The 15206-nt window shown below is 37.6% G+C and overlaps 1 protein-coding gene across 2 annotated transcripts; it reads left to right on the top strand.

Annotated features, from left to right (window-relative positions):
• Window positions 1-4735: 4735 nt before the first annotated feature.
• Window positions 4736-13066, top strand: ndufa5.L (NADH:ubiquinone oxidoreductase subunit A5 L homeolog). Of its 2 annotated transcripts, XM_018252581.2 has the most exons (5): window positions 4763-4879; window positions 7449-7493; window positions 8891-9007; window positions 11741-11806; window positions 12876-13066. In XM_018252581.2, exons 1-5 carry the CDS (start codon window positions 4859-4861, stop codon window positions 12975-12977), a joined length of 351 nt encoding a protein of 116 aa, XP_018108070.1. In that variant the 5' UTR covers window positions 4763-4858; the 3' UTR covers window positions 12978-13066. The 2 variants fall into 2 exon arrangements, with proteins under 2 accessions (XP_041442350.1, XP_018108070.1); XM_041586416.1 differs by lacking the exon at window positions 8891-9007 and having other exon boundaries at window positions 4736-4879.
• Window positions 13067-15206: the final 2140 nt, after the last annotated feature.

The following is a 15206-nucleotide window of genomic DNA, read 5'->3' as shown; positions in this document are numbered from 1 at the left end:
AGGGTAGGACCCGGTTTAATCTATTCGCTAAGATAGTGGCGAGTAATTTAATGTCCAAATTGAGTAAAGAGATTGGCCTATAGTTTTTGGGGTTCAAGGAATCCTTATTGGGTTTCGGAATAAGGGAAATGCTAGCTTCGTTCATTTCAGGAGGTAGGGGTTTACCAGCGGTGACGTGCTGGAATAATTTCTGGAGTTGTGGGATTAGCTGGGTCGCAAATTTCTTGTAGTACAATGAAGAGAATCCGTCAGGTCCTGGGGCTTTGCCCGACTTTAAATGTTTAATCGTATACTCAATATCCTCATAGGTAATATCTTGGGTCATGATCTGCTGCAGTGGATTGGATTATTTTAAACATCACGGTATTATCTGCGTACATGCTTTTTTTTTGTAGCTTTGGACAAAAATAGTTTCTGACAACATAAAATTAAGATACAATTGTAGTGCTTTAAATAGTTAGTAAATGCAATCAATCATTTTCAGGCTGTGAACCCTCAAGCAGGTTTGGGCTGAATAAGTATTAGTCACTGGTGTAGAAACATTTCCAGGCTAATGCAAAATAATGCAGTGTAGAATATAAGCTGCACATCTTTTACAGCATCTCCTGTGGTGCTTCAGTTCTTTAGACACCTGGCGAGGAGTCACTAGCCTATCTTGGTTTCTAAAGTTCTTCTGTGCCTCATTCTTTACTTATTTTTTATATAATTCATTGCAAAGTTGGAGCTATAGTTACTGTTAGACAGATGTATTATACTGTGTGCCACCTAACTCTTCCTCTCTGCCCCAATTCTCATCCCATGTCTCTATCTACACCAGTTGCCCTATAATTCTCTAACTCACCTATCTCCCTCTTGACAAGTTAAAACTCAAACCTTTCTTTCCTACACCAAGGCTTTAGCTCCCTAAGCATCCGCTGCAACATGATACGGGTAAAATCTCAGCAAAAGGTATACGGGAAGTCCTTTCCTTAAGCTTAGTTCCTAGCTACCTGAACTTTTAGGTCCTCCATCTTTACCAACACAGGTGGGTCATGCCCAGCTTCACCAAATAAAATAGTACCACATGAATAGTTATTGTATAAACTAAGGTCTAGTGGTCTGTAATATCTATAATTTTCACCACCGACTGAATCAACTAGAAGTTAGGTAGGATTAGGTTTCAGAAATATGCTTTTAACATAGTTACTACAGTATGTACAGCATATAATTATGTAACTGATAGCTAAAGGTTTGTGTAAACAAACAGTAGTTGTCACTAGCATGCTGTTTATTTGGATTAAAGTTATCATAATTATGCTTTAATGGCTTAAAAGCAGGCACTGAAGGCAAGATAACATTATAATACAACAGATTGTGTGAAAGATATGTCATCTTTCAAGGGGGTTCTGCACATATTTGCATATAAAATAACATAAAATAATAAGATAAAATTCAGAGTTGAGAAATGCATGATTTTGCATTTGAGGTTTAAAAATATATGTCACAGTTAAAATGGGTCTAAGTTAACCACTGACAAAGAGGGGTCTGTGGTACTTGTCAGTAATAGACTTAATTGTAGAAAGTAATGTTGAGGTGCAGCAGCAGCAAGAATCAACATGTTGTTCTGTATTAAAAATGATAGAATCAAAGGTGAAAAACATAATTATGTTTCTTTAGGAAATGCTGGTAAGGCCCACTGAAAAATGATGCGGTGTTGTGTTTGTCTGTAATTCATAAAAAAATTATAGTTTTGACTTTTTTATTGGTATTTTAAACCAATGATTTCATGTGTACCACGATCTTTCCCATACTTGAAAGAAATGATTTTGTCCAAATCTTTGAAAGAGAACAAAGCCATAAGGACAACCCTAGGCCCTTTCTAGTGTAGAGACCTCCCTCCTGAACCACACCACTAGGAAATAACAAAACAGCATCTATTGCTTTTACTGTATAAAGAAACACACAAGCAGAGTTGGTGAGTGCCTGATTGTCCCGATTCAGGTCATTCACTGTGAATTGAAACAAGGTCTTGATTGGTTTCAACTGCACGTGATCCTGTGGGGAGATTGCAATCAAGAGGGCCCAAAACGCTGTGAGGTTCTAACCCTGTTCTAGCCAGGAAAATTGCTGCTCTTTTATAAATCTCTGGTGGTATGTTTTGGGAAAGGTTAAAGGAAGCCTCTTGATGGGGCCAAAGGTGTTTCCCAGGGTTACGTTCTATTTTAATCCTGACATTCACTTTTATATGGATTAGGGATTCAGAAGGGTTATGCTCAGCATTGCTTCTTAGTGAACACCCCAGAAACTGAATTTGAAAATTGTGTCATTGAAATTCTCAGAAGTAGAGTCTTTGTGATAACTCATGTAGTGTATCCATATACTATAATAACAAAATATTTATTTAAAACAATTTCACATCAGTTATTTCTAACACAATCCGATTGTAAGCTGTATGGGGTGGATTCCTCCTTCCTCTTGTATCTTTAATACTTAGCTCTTAACATTTATTATTGTAATGATCCGTTAGCGATATATAAATAAAAATATACATACATACAATCAAAATGATAAGTAACATGCATGTTATTTAAATTGTTTTCCTGTGTTTTTTTTTAGAAGATTAAGAATATGTGCTGTGTCTGAGATGTCTGTAGGGAGGCCCTGACCACAATATTTTTGTAAAATTTTTTATGTGGGACCCTGGCTGCCATTTTTTTTAATTATAAGGGGGCCGTGACAACCAATGGCTTTTTATAACTTGTGAGTGATGGGGTTTACTGTTTTTAGCGCTGGTGTGGACTTTTTACTGTGGTGTGGGTTGGGCGGGATCTGGGGTGAGGCTTGGGAGTGGGATCTGGGGTGGGGACCAGGGGGTTCTCCGATTTTTAAATCGGAAATTTGGCTTTACTAGGGCGAGAGAGCATGATTGCGCTCTCCACACTAGCATTGCTGCTTCCCCCCGGAAATGGATTAGGGCTGGGGGGGCGGCATTACTGCAGCTGCCTCAGGCGGCAATATATAGAGGAACGGCGCTGACTATCATACAGAAAAGTGCATGAGGGCCAAAAATGAACACCCCTTTCCCAAGTATGTGGAATCCACTGAACTATATGTCTTCAGCCTCTGGAACAGTGATTTGTAATATGGGTCACTCAAAGATGAGTCCCAGTGTCAGTGATGATTAGGGCATCGTCAACCGTGCCCATTTTATGGCCACACCCCCTAAACCACATCCATTTTCCAAAATTTGGCAGGTTATGGAAAGTTTGAACACATTTCTGGGGGTTTTAGGGTCAGATTAAGAAGTTATTTTAGTTTTGCTAATGAAGGTAATTCACCTTTAAGGGAGAACTAAAGCTTTAATAAAGAAGTAAATAAATGTTGTATATTATATTTTGGGCTTCTGTATCAGCCCAAGGTAACCACAACCCTTTAGCAGTAAAGACCTGTGGTTCCAAAGATGCCCCAGTAGCTCCCCATCTTCTTTTCTGCTGATTCACTGCACATGCTCTGTGCTGCTCTCAGTTACTGAGCTTAGGGACCTACTCAAAATATACAGAACACGTAGAATATTAATGTCACAATATAAGGCTGATTAGTAATAAATATGGATAATTACTACATGCAGGGTCGGACTGGGGGGCCCGGAGCCCACCAGGACTACTGTCCAGGGCCCCCTCCGACCCCCCCCCTACAATGACGAGCATGCATGCGTGATGGCGCTGCTCGGCGTGCATGTGTGTAGGCGCAGCTCGGCGAATCAGTGAAAGGTGCCTCACGCATGCGCAGATGGCGCTGCGTGGTACATAGAAAAATATCAGATATGATTGGGACAGGGGACTGGCCCGGCGGGGGCCATTCAGGGTCGGGCCCACCGGGTTATTTCCCGGTATCCCGCTGGGCCAGTCCGACACTGACTACATGGCAGCACAGAAACCAATGCAATTAGCATCAGAATTTAATAATCAGCCCTGTAGCATCAGTTTATATTACAGACCAACCTCATTTTTTTGCTTGATAATTTGCTTCTCATTTCTCATTGCTGAAACTATAGGCTGTTGCAATTAGTTCAGTATAAAAATAAGGAAAATATGGCATTTTTAACCATGTTAATTTTTAGGGTTTAGTTCTAATTTAAGATGCAAGTCTCATTTCTCACAAGATACCTGCTTATTTTAAATAGTTGCAATTGCATCTTTGCTTATCTTAAATTGCTACAAATGTATCTACATGCAGCTGCCAAATAGTCTGGACTCTGCCAAAAGCCTCTTGTTTAATTACATTTTTAGAAACATCGTATCTTTTTCTGACTGTTCAGTGCAGGAGATCAAAGAGAAAGTTGGGACATTTCAGTAACAATCTGGGATTACGGATTGAGCTGTCAAAATCGGAACTGTCCCGCGAAAGACATGGTCATAAAGCCGATTTCCTGAATTAATTTCTCTACAGCTAGCCACTACACCTTCCTATGTCACCAGCATCCACAAGTAATACACAGAAGTATTTTTGCCACGGCAGCACTCAATTTAACATCTAGTCATCTACATATTCACACAGCTCACTGGCGTCTTTAGACCCTTGCCTAAAGAGGACGGACAGCTATATCAGTGTGGGGCTGAGCTGCAGTTCTCAAAAGAAAGTTTTTCTTTATACTGGTAAATTTGATATTTTATACATTTTGTAACAGTCGCGGAGAAGATAAAGCAGCGCACACTTCTAGACAAAACCAAACAAAAATGGTGTAAAAAATATGACGTTTGGTAAATGCGTTCCATATTCCTGCGTTCCACACCTCGATTGCTCGGCAATGAATCGCTTTTGTCTCTAGCTTACCCAAAACGCAGGCGTCCGCTACCCTTAGTGCACTGCGTCTGCAGTCATGGCCGGTGTACTGAAAAAGGTGAGTTTCCGGAGGTCACATAGAATTGTGTATGATTTGCTGATATGTGAAGGTTACTATAAACATTTGCGTTTTGTACTGCATGCTCAGTAGCAAATTACCTTTTCGGAGGGTATGTGTTGCTTTTGGTCGTGTCGGAAACTGGGATTTGGGGCGGGACATTGATTTAGCTTCTATGTCACACTTCAACGAATATCTGTTAGCTGATTCAACACAAAACATTGCTTCCAATGCTTCTGCAGCCCCTTGCTTTCAACTAATTGAAATTGAACTGCAGTGTTTGTTTAATAGTATTGATGACGTTATTAAAAATGAAATTGCCCAAATGACAATGACCAAGAAGTTAACATTGTGTCCCCCAGTGGACCTGTCACCCAGACACAAAAATCTGTATAATAAAAGTCCTTTTCAAATTAAACATGAAATCCAATTTCTATTTTTTATTAAAGCATTCATAGCTGCTGTAAGCTCATTTAAAAATCTCAGATGTCAATCAAATATTGTCTGCCCCTCCTCTATGCCATGGGCATAGAGGCGGGACAGACAATTACTTTCACTTTCCATTCAGCACTTCTTAGATGTCACTGCTCTCCACATATTCCCCCTTTCTCTTCATGATTTAATTGTGTAGCCAGGGCATGGGAATGGACATCGGGTCCCCCATTCTGGTGCACAAACAAGATTCTGAGATGATACAAGGCTTTCCTTAAAAACAGTGTCCACAAAATGGCTGCTGCCTGCTTGCTATCATTTCGAATTCCCAGACTGAAAGAAACAAGATTCAAATCATTTAAACAGTGTAATTAAAGTTCATTTTGCTTGACTAATGTGATAAAATAGGATTTTCAATAATTTTTTTGGGTGATGGGTCCCCTTTTAAAGGGTTGTTCACCTATAAATTAACTTTTAGTATGATATACTGTAGAGTGTGATATTCTGAGTCAATTTGCAATTGGTTATTATTCAGCAGCTGTCTGGTTGGTAGGTTCCAAGTTACCCTAGCAACCATGCATTGATTTGAACCACTATATGGAATCTGATTAGGAGAGAGCCTGAATCGAAAGATGAATAATAGAAAGTAGCAATAACCATAAATGTGTAGCATTAAAGGAGAAGGAAAGTCTTTGTACACTTGGGGGTGCCAAATGTTAGACACCCCCAAGTGATTGTATTGACTTACCTGAAACCCTGTGCCGGTGCTCCTATCAGCAGAAATCTGCACCGGCCTGGACTTATACCAGTGAGCACCACTGAGCTATCTTCTTCTGTCTTCCTCCTTTTTCACGCGGCTACGCATGCACAGTAAAGCGAAAAGCCGAACTTTAACAAAAAGTCGGCTATTTCGTTAAACTGCGCATGCGTTTGCCCCTGGAAATTTGAAGCAAGAAGAAGCCGGAAGAGGAGTGCTTTGTGGTGCTCACTGGTATAACCCCGGGCCAGTGCAGTTTTCTGCTAGGAGGAGCAGCGGCCCGGGTTTCAGGAGGTAAGTCAATACAATCACTTGGGGGTGCCTAACATTTGCCACCCCCAAGTGTGTACGATGCCTTTCCTTCTCCTTTAAAGAACATTTGTTTTTAGATGGGTCAGTGACCCCCCGTTTGAAAGCTGGAAAGTGTCAAAAGAAGAAGGCAAATTCTTTAAAAACTATATTAAAAAAAAGTCAACCGAATAGTTGCTTATAATTAGCCATTCTATAACATACCAAGAGTTAACAGGTGAACCACCCCTTTAAGGGAGCAGAACATGTTAATTTAGTATATACAGGGACAAACAGAGTGCATGTATATTATTTCCAGGTGTAAACAAGTAGAGGCAGGTGTCACAGAACTGTATGAGCTGCGCCACAACTGTCTACCCGTCAAAGGCGTCATTAGATTTTATTCTTTTCCTGCACTGTTATTGCTACTTAATATATCCAGTCATTCTACTTTGCCTATTATGAACATTGAAACAACATGAAGAAACTACATGGGATTGGCTGGAGGAGAGCTGGCTTCAGATGCATTGTTTCAGTAGTAAGAACCAGTGGTGCAGAAAGAGACAAATACTGCTTTCATTTGTAATCACATTTACAAAACATTCCGTTTTTTTTTTTTAAATGCTTGTTGGAAAATCCTTTTATTATAGCAACAACATATTCGACAGCACTTTTCTGAGATTATACATTATTTTCCCAGTGGAGTTTACTATCCAAAGTCCCTGTCATGTTCACACTATAGTCATTTTGTCAGGATACAATTAACCTTCCCCAAGTTTTTGTGTTTGTGGGAAGATTCAGATTACCTGGAGGAAACTCACTCAAATAAAAGGGAGAAATACAGGTACTGCACACAGTACAGCATCGGATATAAAAAAAATAGCTCTGCATTTTGTTCTGTGTTTTTACATATATCTGGAAATGTAATCATAAAATGTTGATTCACTTGGCAAATTTTCTATATTTTGGAACATTCAGTTAGCAGTGTTTTCACAGGTTAGGGTTTTTCATGATATACCTGCAATGCATATTTCTGTAGTATCTTGACTGTAAATGTCCAGTGATTGAGTAGTCAATATTTTATCTTTTTAGACTACTGGTTTGGTTGGCTTAGCAGTTTCACAAAATCCACATGAGGTATGTTTATTTTCTTTTTCTCATCTGAAATACATCTGTTCCTAATAAAAATAAATAAAATATAATTTTGGAGAAAATATATATATATATATATATATATACATTAAGGGCTATCATGTATTTTTAAAGGGATACTGTCATGGGAAAACATGTTTTTTCCAAAACACATCAGTTAATAGTGCTACTCCAGCAAACTTCTGCAATGAAATCCATTTCTCAAAAGAACAAACAGATTGTTTTATATTCAATTTTGAAATCTGACATAGACATATTGTCAATTTCCCAGCTTCCCCAGTCATGTGACTTGTGCCTGCACTTTAGGATGGAACTACTTTCTGGCAGGCTGTTATTTCTCCTACTTAAAGGAAAACTATACCCCCAAAATGAATACTTAAGCAACAGATTATATCAAATTGAATGATATATTAAAGAATCTTACCAAACTGGAATATATATTTACATAAATATTGACCTTTTACATCTCTTGTGTTGAACCACCATTTTGTGACTGTATCTGTGCTGCCTCAGAGATCACCTGACCAGAAATACTACAACACTAACTGTAACAGGAAGAAGTGAGGAAGCAAAAGGCAGAACTCTGTCTGTTAATTGGCTCATGTGACCTTACATGTGGTTTGTACGTGTGCACAGTGAATCGTACGATCTCAGGGGGCGGCCCTTATTTTTTAAAATGGCAATTTTCTATTTATGATTACCCAATGGCACATACTACTAAAAAAGTATATTATTATGATAATGGTTCATTTACATGAAGCAGGGTTTTACACATGAGCTGTTTTACTCAGTATCTTTTAATAGAGACCTTCATTGTTTGGGGGGTATAGTTTTCCTTTAATGTAACTGAATCAGCCTCAGTGGGACTTTTACTATTGAGCGTTGTTTTTAGATCTGCCAGGCAGCTGTTATCTTGTGTTAAGGAGCTGCTATCTGGTTACCTTCCCATTGTTCTTTTGTTTGGCTGCTCGGAGGAGGGCTGATGTCACTCCAACTTGCAGTACAGCAGTAAAGAGTGACTGAAGTTTATCAGAGCACAAGTTACATGACTGTGGGCAGCAGTACTAAACTATACAGATCTAAACTGTATAGAATTGTACAGAATTGTATACAGAAATTGACAAAATGTCTAGCCCCATGTCAGAATTCAAAATTGAATATAAAAATATTTGTTTGCTCTTTTGAAAAATGGATATCAGTGCAGAATTCTACTGGAGGAGCACTATTAACTGACGTGTTTTGAAAAAAACATGTTTTCCCATGACAGTATCCCTTTAACTTAAATTTTTTTAGTGATACTGGTCCTTTAAGAGTGTGTGTATGTAAGGGTTTACTGTTGTTTCTGGTCATTTTAATCACCTGACTTTCTTTCCATTCTCCAGCGTTTAAGGATATTGTACACAAAAATTCTTGCTACGCTACAGACCATACCTAACGATGCAGCATATAGAAAATACACTGAGCAGATAGTTAGTGAGCGCTTTAATGCAGTACAGACGGTAAGTACTTTGTTGACTGGAACTCTAAGAGCCATTTATTTGCAAAATATAATTTCTCCTTTTTATTTTGTTTCACTCTTGCCCATCTATAGGGGAAGCTCTTTGTTGTGGTGCTGTTGCGGTTTTTACTTTGTGCCTGTGTCAAATATTGTGATATATTTGCATGTTGTCAATTCATCGAACAGGGGTTAAATATCTTCTCTTCTCATGAGTGAACAGTAAAGGCCACAGGTGAACAGGTCCTGTTATTTCAAAATGATTGAGCTTGTTCGATATGGGATGTTAAAACAGAGCTATACGTTTGCAGTTGCTCAAGGAATGAAAAGGCGGCACTCCGGTTAGATAAAAAAGGTGGTTTATTCCAACAGGTCACTGACCAACATCACCTGATGCGTTCCCTTAATCATAGGCTATACGTCTGCAATGCTGCATTTTACTTTGTAATATGTTTCATATCAATATATTGAGACCTGTTTTATCGGTACCATATCTGGCCATGCTGCAGCTGTAATGCAGTTGTTTCTTTTCATATCCACTCTCACTCTACAGAGTTTTTCCTATTCATGTGCCATTAAAGGCATTTTATGGCTTTGATTTTTCTGGGAAGACATGCAGCTGTGTACTATTAACCTTATAGCTATCTATAACGGAGCACTCAGACTAAATTGCTCCAAACCCATCTTTTACTAAAGGATCCTGAGCTCTTTACACAACCAACACTAGAGAGGAATGACAATAAAAACAACTATATCACAGTTTTACAATGTGCTTTTTATAATATCCTTAGAAACAGAAAACTGCCCAGAACTAATTAAAAGTGCATATAAAAATGAAAAAATAGGGACATTTTCAGAACGACAGTATCCTTTTAAGTGCAACTTGCTTCTTCTTGGACAAGTTGAACAGTGATTCTCCCTTATTACAGTTGTTGTTTCTGTTTATTCCTTATCATTTACATTGCACAACAGTTGTGGTTTGAGATTGTTCTGTTCAATATTGTGACTTTCCTTTCTTGTGAGGAAGTGGCTTTTTGCCACAATATGCATAACATGATTATGCCAATCCACTCACTCCATGTGTAGTGTGTTTTTCCCCTCTTGGTGCATCATTATGTCTTTTGGCAGTGACTGCTCACTTTTGTGCTCTGGGGGTATATCCAGCCATTGGAGTGAAACTCGGCCACAGATATGTGATTGCATGTATAGATTAGAAATCGAGCCATCAATCTGTTTTTTTACCTTAATATGATGCTGTGAATGAATGGTTTTTAAACTTTCAGCAGGATTAACACAAAGTATCTTTACTGATTTACTGCATTCTTGAACACAGGGTTACAATAATTGTCTGGTTGTGTAGTTGTATGCTTTAGTACTTTAGGGAAGTTTGTAGAACAGAGCCTCCCTCAGATTATACATAAAAAGAGAGAGCGAGAGTGGTAGAAAATATTTATTAACATTATATAAAGATGTACTTTTCAACTGTTATGCCCCTGCTCTTTCAGCAGCCTGAAGCTTTGCACACTATTTTAAAAGAGAATGCACTCTAGGTTAAAAACTCTAGGTTGTGATGGATGCCAACCAAATAGCTGGCCTGGAAGGTATTAGTGCTGGTATGTGTATTAAAGATTAACTGCACCCGAATCCAACATGCAGTACAGAACAGCTCCTTCTAATCTACTGATTTAAAGAAAATAATGTAAAGTATGCACTGCTTGTATATTGTATTTCGCCTATTTCATTTTCTGTTTTCTCATTTTCTAACATGTTGATTTTATATATAGAGGTGTGAGGCAAACAAATGTTAAAATAATTTATTATTAAAATAATAAAATAATAAATAAAACAGAAAATTTATATTATAATATAAACATAAATAATAAATATTTGGAAATCTCTTTTGCGTGAACGAACATTATTCAGTTGTTGCCAAACTGGACTGTTACGGTTTTCTGCTATATAATTCCACAGATATTGACATTTTGGCATTGGTGGTTTTTAGTTGCTTGGGAGTTGATGCAAAATAACCCCCTAATGCCTATTATGTCTGTTTCCTAAAATGAGTTGTGCAGTCACATATCAGGCAGTTGTTGATTTGAAATCCCATCTGCTATGTTTCCATTCAACAGTTGCATGTTGTATTTGAAATGTTTGTGAATGTATGTTTATATCATTGATTGCATTTGCATGTGAGCAGTTGGCTTCTGAGTAGTTGTGATTAGCTTTATTGTGCTGTATATACGAGTCCTTGTCATGTTGCAAAAAATTCTCATCTGACAGCGTTGTAGGTAAAGTAAAAAAACATTTTTTGCTTATGAACAGTAAATCATAATGATCTGTTGACTTGCTCAGTGACACTTATTTGTTCATACTGCGATTAACAGTAAATTTGCTTCCTCTGCTGACTTAAAATTAAACACCATTTACAGATTACATTTAAATAAATGTTTGCATTTCACAGATACTAATTTGAGAATAATTACAAATGGCATGAAATGTATTCTATCACATGCCCTTCAGGAAGCATGGATTTCTGGAAATATTAGGGTTAAACGATTTAAATGTTCTAACCAATCATAAAGTACGTTGCTGTTCTTTGTTGTCTATGGTAAACACTTAAGTGCAAAGCATTATGGAAACCCATATCCAAAATAAACAGTAAATGTATGTTTTGGGAACATTGTGCCATGTAATGCGAGTCACAAGTTCTTTCAACTTATGTGTCACTTTTTCTTAGGAAAAGAATGTTGAGAAACTGGAGGAAAGAATTAACTGCGGACAAATAGAAGAAGTAATTGTGCAGGTGAAAAAAATTAACATTTCTTCAAATATAATAATATGCAAATTATCTTGTGTTTTCTCTTCCAGAATTTTTTTACTTTATATCTGATATTACAGTTGCAATATGTGTGGGAACATTTTGCAGAAACATGATCATCACAGAAACCATCAGACTAGCTGTCTGTAAGAGAGACCCCCTAGCTGTCTGTAAGAGAGACCCCTTATCTGCCTTCACCTGGGACAACTTCCATCAGGTCAATCTAATACTTTAAGAGGCCTATGGAGGCAGGTAGAAATATGTGATAAGAATACTGAGAGGACTTCTTTCAATTATGTCTGGAGCTTTTGAACTGCATTGATGCAATATTTTAGCAGAAAGTTTTCGTTGCAAGCTTCAGTGGGGGCAGCATATTATATTTATATAATCATTAAATATGGTGTTTTTGAGTTAAAATATAAACATGGATAAATAACTAAGACAGCTGTGTCGAACGTTTCCACTTGAAGCTCCAGCCTTTGGCCAAGGCTTAGTCCTTACAGGTCCATTGGGTACCCTTTAGCTTAACAAATGAGTACAGATATAAGAATACATTTGTGTATCAGTTATTGAGTAATCGTTTTAAGAATATTTAGGGCAGTAAACACCTAAGCATCTCAAATCTCTCCCTAAGTTACTTTTAAACTTGGCTTTCAGGTGTATCTAGTAAATCAAATTATCATTATTTCCTAACTGGATTTAAGAGCAATACCTGCCCACCCCCAGGGGAACCAGTCCTACTGCCCGTGAATCATTAATTTAGGCTTTATAAGGCATTTTATATGCAATTTAATGAAAAGTTAAACAGTTGACATACCCAAAATCAAACAAATGGGTTGGTTACCTAAATGTTATCTGCTCTACTGGTGGGTGAGAAATATATTTCCCTTAACTAACTAACCTATAAAACATTTTACTTTACATTTTCCATGATTACAATGGCTCTTGTCTGACATTGCTCTAAATGTTAGATTGATCCACACCGATTTAAGAACTGTTACTGTATCAGTAATGCTATTGCATCTTTCCTTTTTCAAAATATATTGATGAACAGGCTGAGAATGAATTGAACCTAGCAAGAAAAATGTTGGAATGGAAGCCTTGGGAACCCTTAACTGAAGAACCACCTGCTAACCAGTGGAAGTGGCCAATCTAATATTCAATTTCTCTCTAAATGTATATAAAAAGACAGTAAGAAGCATGTTGCTGTTCTGCTTGAGTAAAATAAAAAAAATGATAAAATGACTTTTTATCTCCAGTGTGTATTAAATGTTCATGTAGTGATCTCTTTGAGGAAGAATGCCATTCTATATGGATACAGAGCACTATCCCTAGTACACACTTGGCATAAGGGAACTGTACACACTTTCCTATAAGCATCTTTGCTTTTGACTTTCTCACATTATACATGGTATTGTAACTGGTGAAATTTCTAACACTTTAAATGACTCTTGGATTTTTTGCACGTATAATTTGTTTTTGATGTCTCGTTGCTTTCATTGACACATCCATTGCCCATAGGTAATTACAGCCTAGTTAAAAACCACAGCCAGATCGGATTTGTTCCATCTTAATCTCACATTCATGGATTACAGTAGCAGTTGACTATGCTACCTTATAATACTGTATATAAATGTCTTGCTGTCTTTCAGCAATCTAAGGATACTGCCAGACGATGAGGAGCTCGGCCTGCGGAGAAACTTAGGCAGAGAATCTGTCCCCCCACCCGATACTCTGCTCTTAAAAACATTGCCTCGGCTTGGGTGCAGGCAGATCTGACTGATTTCGGCATGAAATGCAAAACAGATTATGGTGCAGAATTCCACCGCATCTGTCTGCACCTAAGCCAATGCAAAGTATTCAGGTGGAGCAGGAGTGGATTCTCAGCCTGAGTTTCTCCACATGCCAAGATCTGCGTCTTCTACCACAAGCCTAAATCCTACTAAGCCGCACTCGAAATCTGACTGCATTTTAAATTGACAGCTTGAAATATGCAGAATTGGAACTAATTTACAAAACGTACAAATGAAAAATAAAGACTAATTTAAAAGTCGCAAATAGGTCACTCTATAAAAAGTTCCTTGCTACAGTTTACACATCATACGCGTTGGTTATCCTATTAGTATCATTCAGGGTGACTTGTCAGAGATAAATGCTGAGAGAAGAAAATAAATATTCATGGAACACCAGAGTGCTTCAAAATGAATCTCTTAAATGAAGCCTCTGGGCTTGGTGCAGACACACTTGTGGATAACTGCTCCTCAAGAAACCACTGGCCTTTCAAGAAGTCACTAGTGGTGATAAATCAAGAGCAGCCGCAACCACGTGGATACAGCAAGCAACTGCTGAGTGGCATTTCCATTTGGCATACTAGGCAAGTATGGTATGGAGGTGTTCACTTCCCAATGCTTGTTGCCTAGTATGCCATTAGTCTTTTAGATTTTCTAAATAATGTTTGTATTCTTTTTGTGTTAAATGTAACATTGCTCCAACAAACTGACCATTTTTAATAAATACTCCCAATTTTAGCTCACTTTAGGTAACCTTGTTAAGTTGCCAGGTGAGAATACAATTTGGACTATCCAGTAATAGAGAGCAATAAACTGGGTTAGATGCATTAACTGATTAACAGGTATTAGAATATCTGGTTGCTTTATTGGCACCAATACTACACAGGCATTAGGACTAGGAAAAGACTTCCTAACATTTTAATATCTGGTCACACTACTGTCAAAAGGTGCGTGAACCAGTTTTAAACCAGTGTAGCAGTAGCCAGCTTATTAACAAACTTTTTTTAAGAAGCATGCAAGGCTTACTTCTGCTACATATATTAAAGGGATTGAACCAGCAGAGCACAGAGAAACAGAAAAATACTTTTCAGCTTCAATTACAAATAACTTAAAAACCATTGGAAAATGTAAATAAATATATGTTGGGAAGTGTTTAAAATTATGTTTTTGTTCAGTTGGCAAAATTTTATTTTTTGGTTTACATCTCCTTGAATCCTGAATGCACTGGGGAACAGCAACTCCCAATACAACAGTCTTGTTTTCTTCCTATCAGATATTAGTATAATGGCAAGAATTTGTATTTCCCATTTATCAACACTAGAGGGAAAACTAACATTAGTTTTACTTTCTTTATGCGGAAATTGTTCCAGCATATGCGTAGTGGCTTAAACAAAGGCTTGAGATATAGCATTCAGTCTACTTGCTTGTGGAACAAGTATTAAGATTAATCTAAAAAATGTATATAAGCCATACGTTGTTTTAGTTTTATTATAGAAACTTAAACAAAGCAGATTTGTTGCAGATGGAAATATCAGTTTGATATCCATGTACAAGCATTATACCCAAGACCAAAAGACAGCATTCATTTTGGCTGC

Source organism: Xenopus laevis, chromosome 3L (assembly GCF_017654675.1).
Source record: "Xenopus laevis strain J_2021 chromosome 3L, Xenopus_laevis_v10.1, whole genome shotgun sequence".
NCBI lineage: Eukaryota > Metazoa > Chordata > Amphibia > Anura > Pipidae > Xenopus > Xenopus laevis.
Note: the sequence above shows the minus strand (reverse complement) of the source record. Positions and strands in the feature narration are given on the sequence as shown.

Excerpts from the sequence above, each read along its gene's own strand:
- ndufa5.L (XM_018252581.2), top strand. The coding sequence starts at position 4,859 with ATGGCCGGTGTACTGAAAAAG. Across the intron at positions 4,880-7,448 it reads TGGCCGGTGTACTGAAAAAG|ACTACTGGTTTGGTTGGCTT; the intron begins GTGAGTTTCCGG and ends TTATCTTTTTAG. Across the intron at positions 9,008-11,740 it reads GCTTTAATGCAGTACAGACG|GAAAAGAATGTTGAGAAACT; the intron begins GTAAGTACTTTG and ends ACTTTTTCTTAG.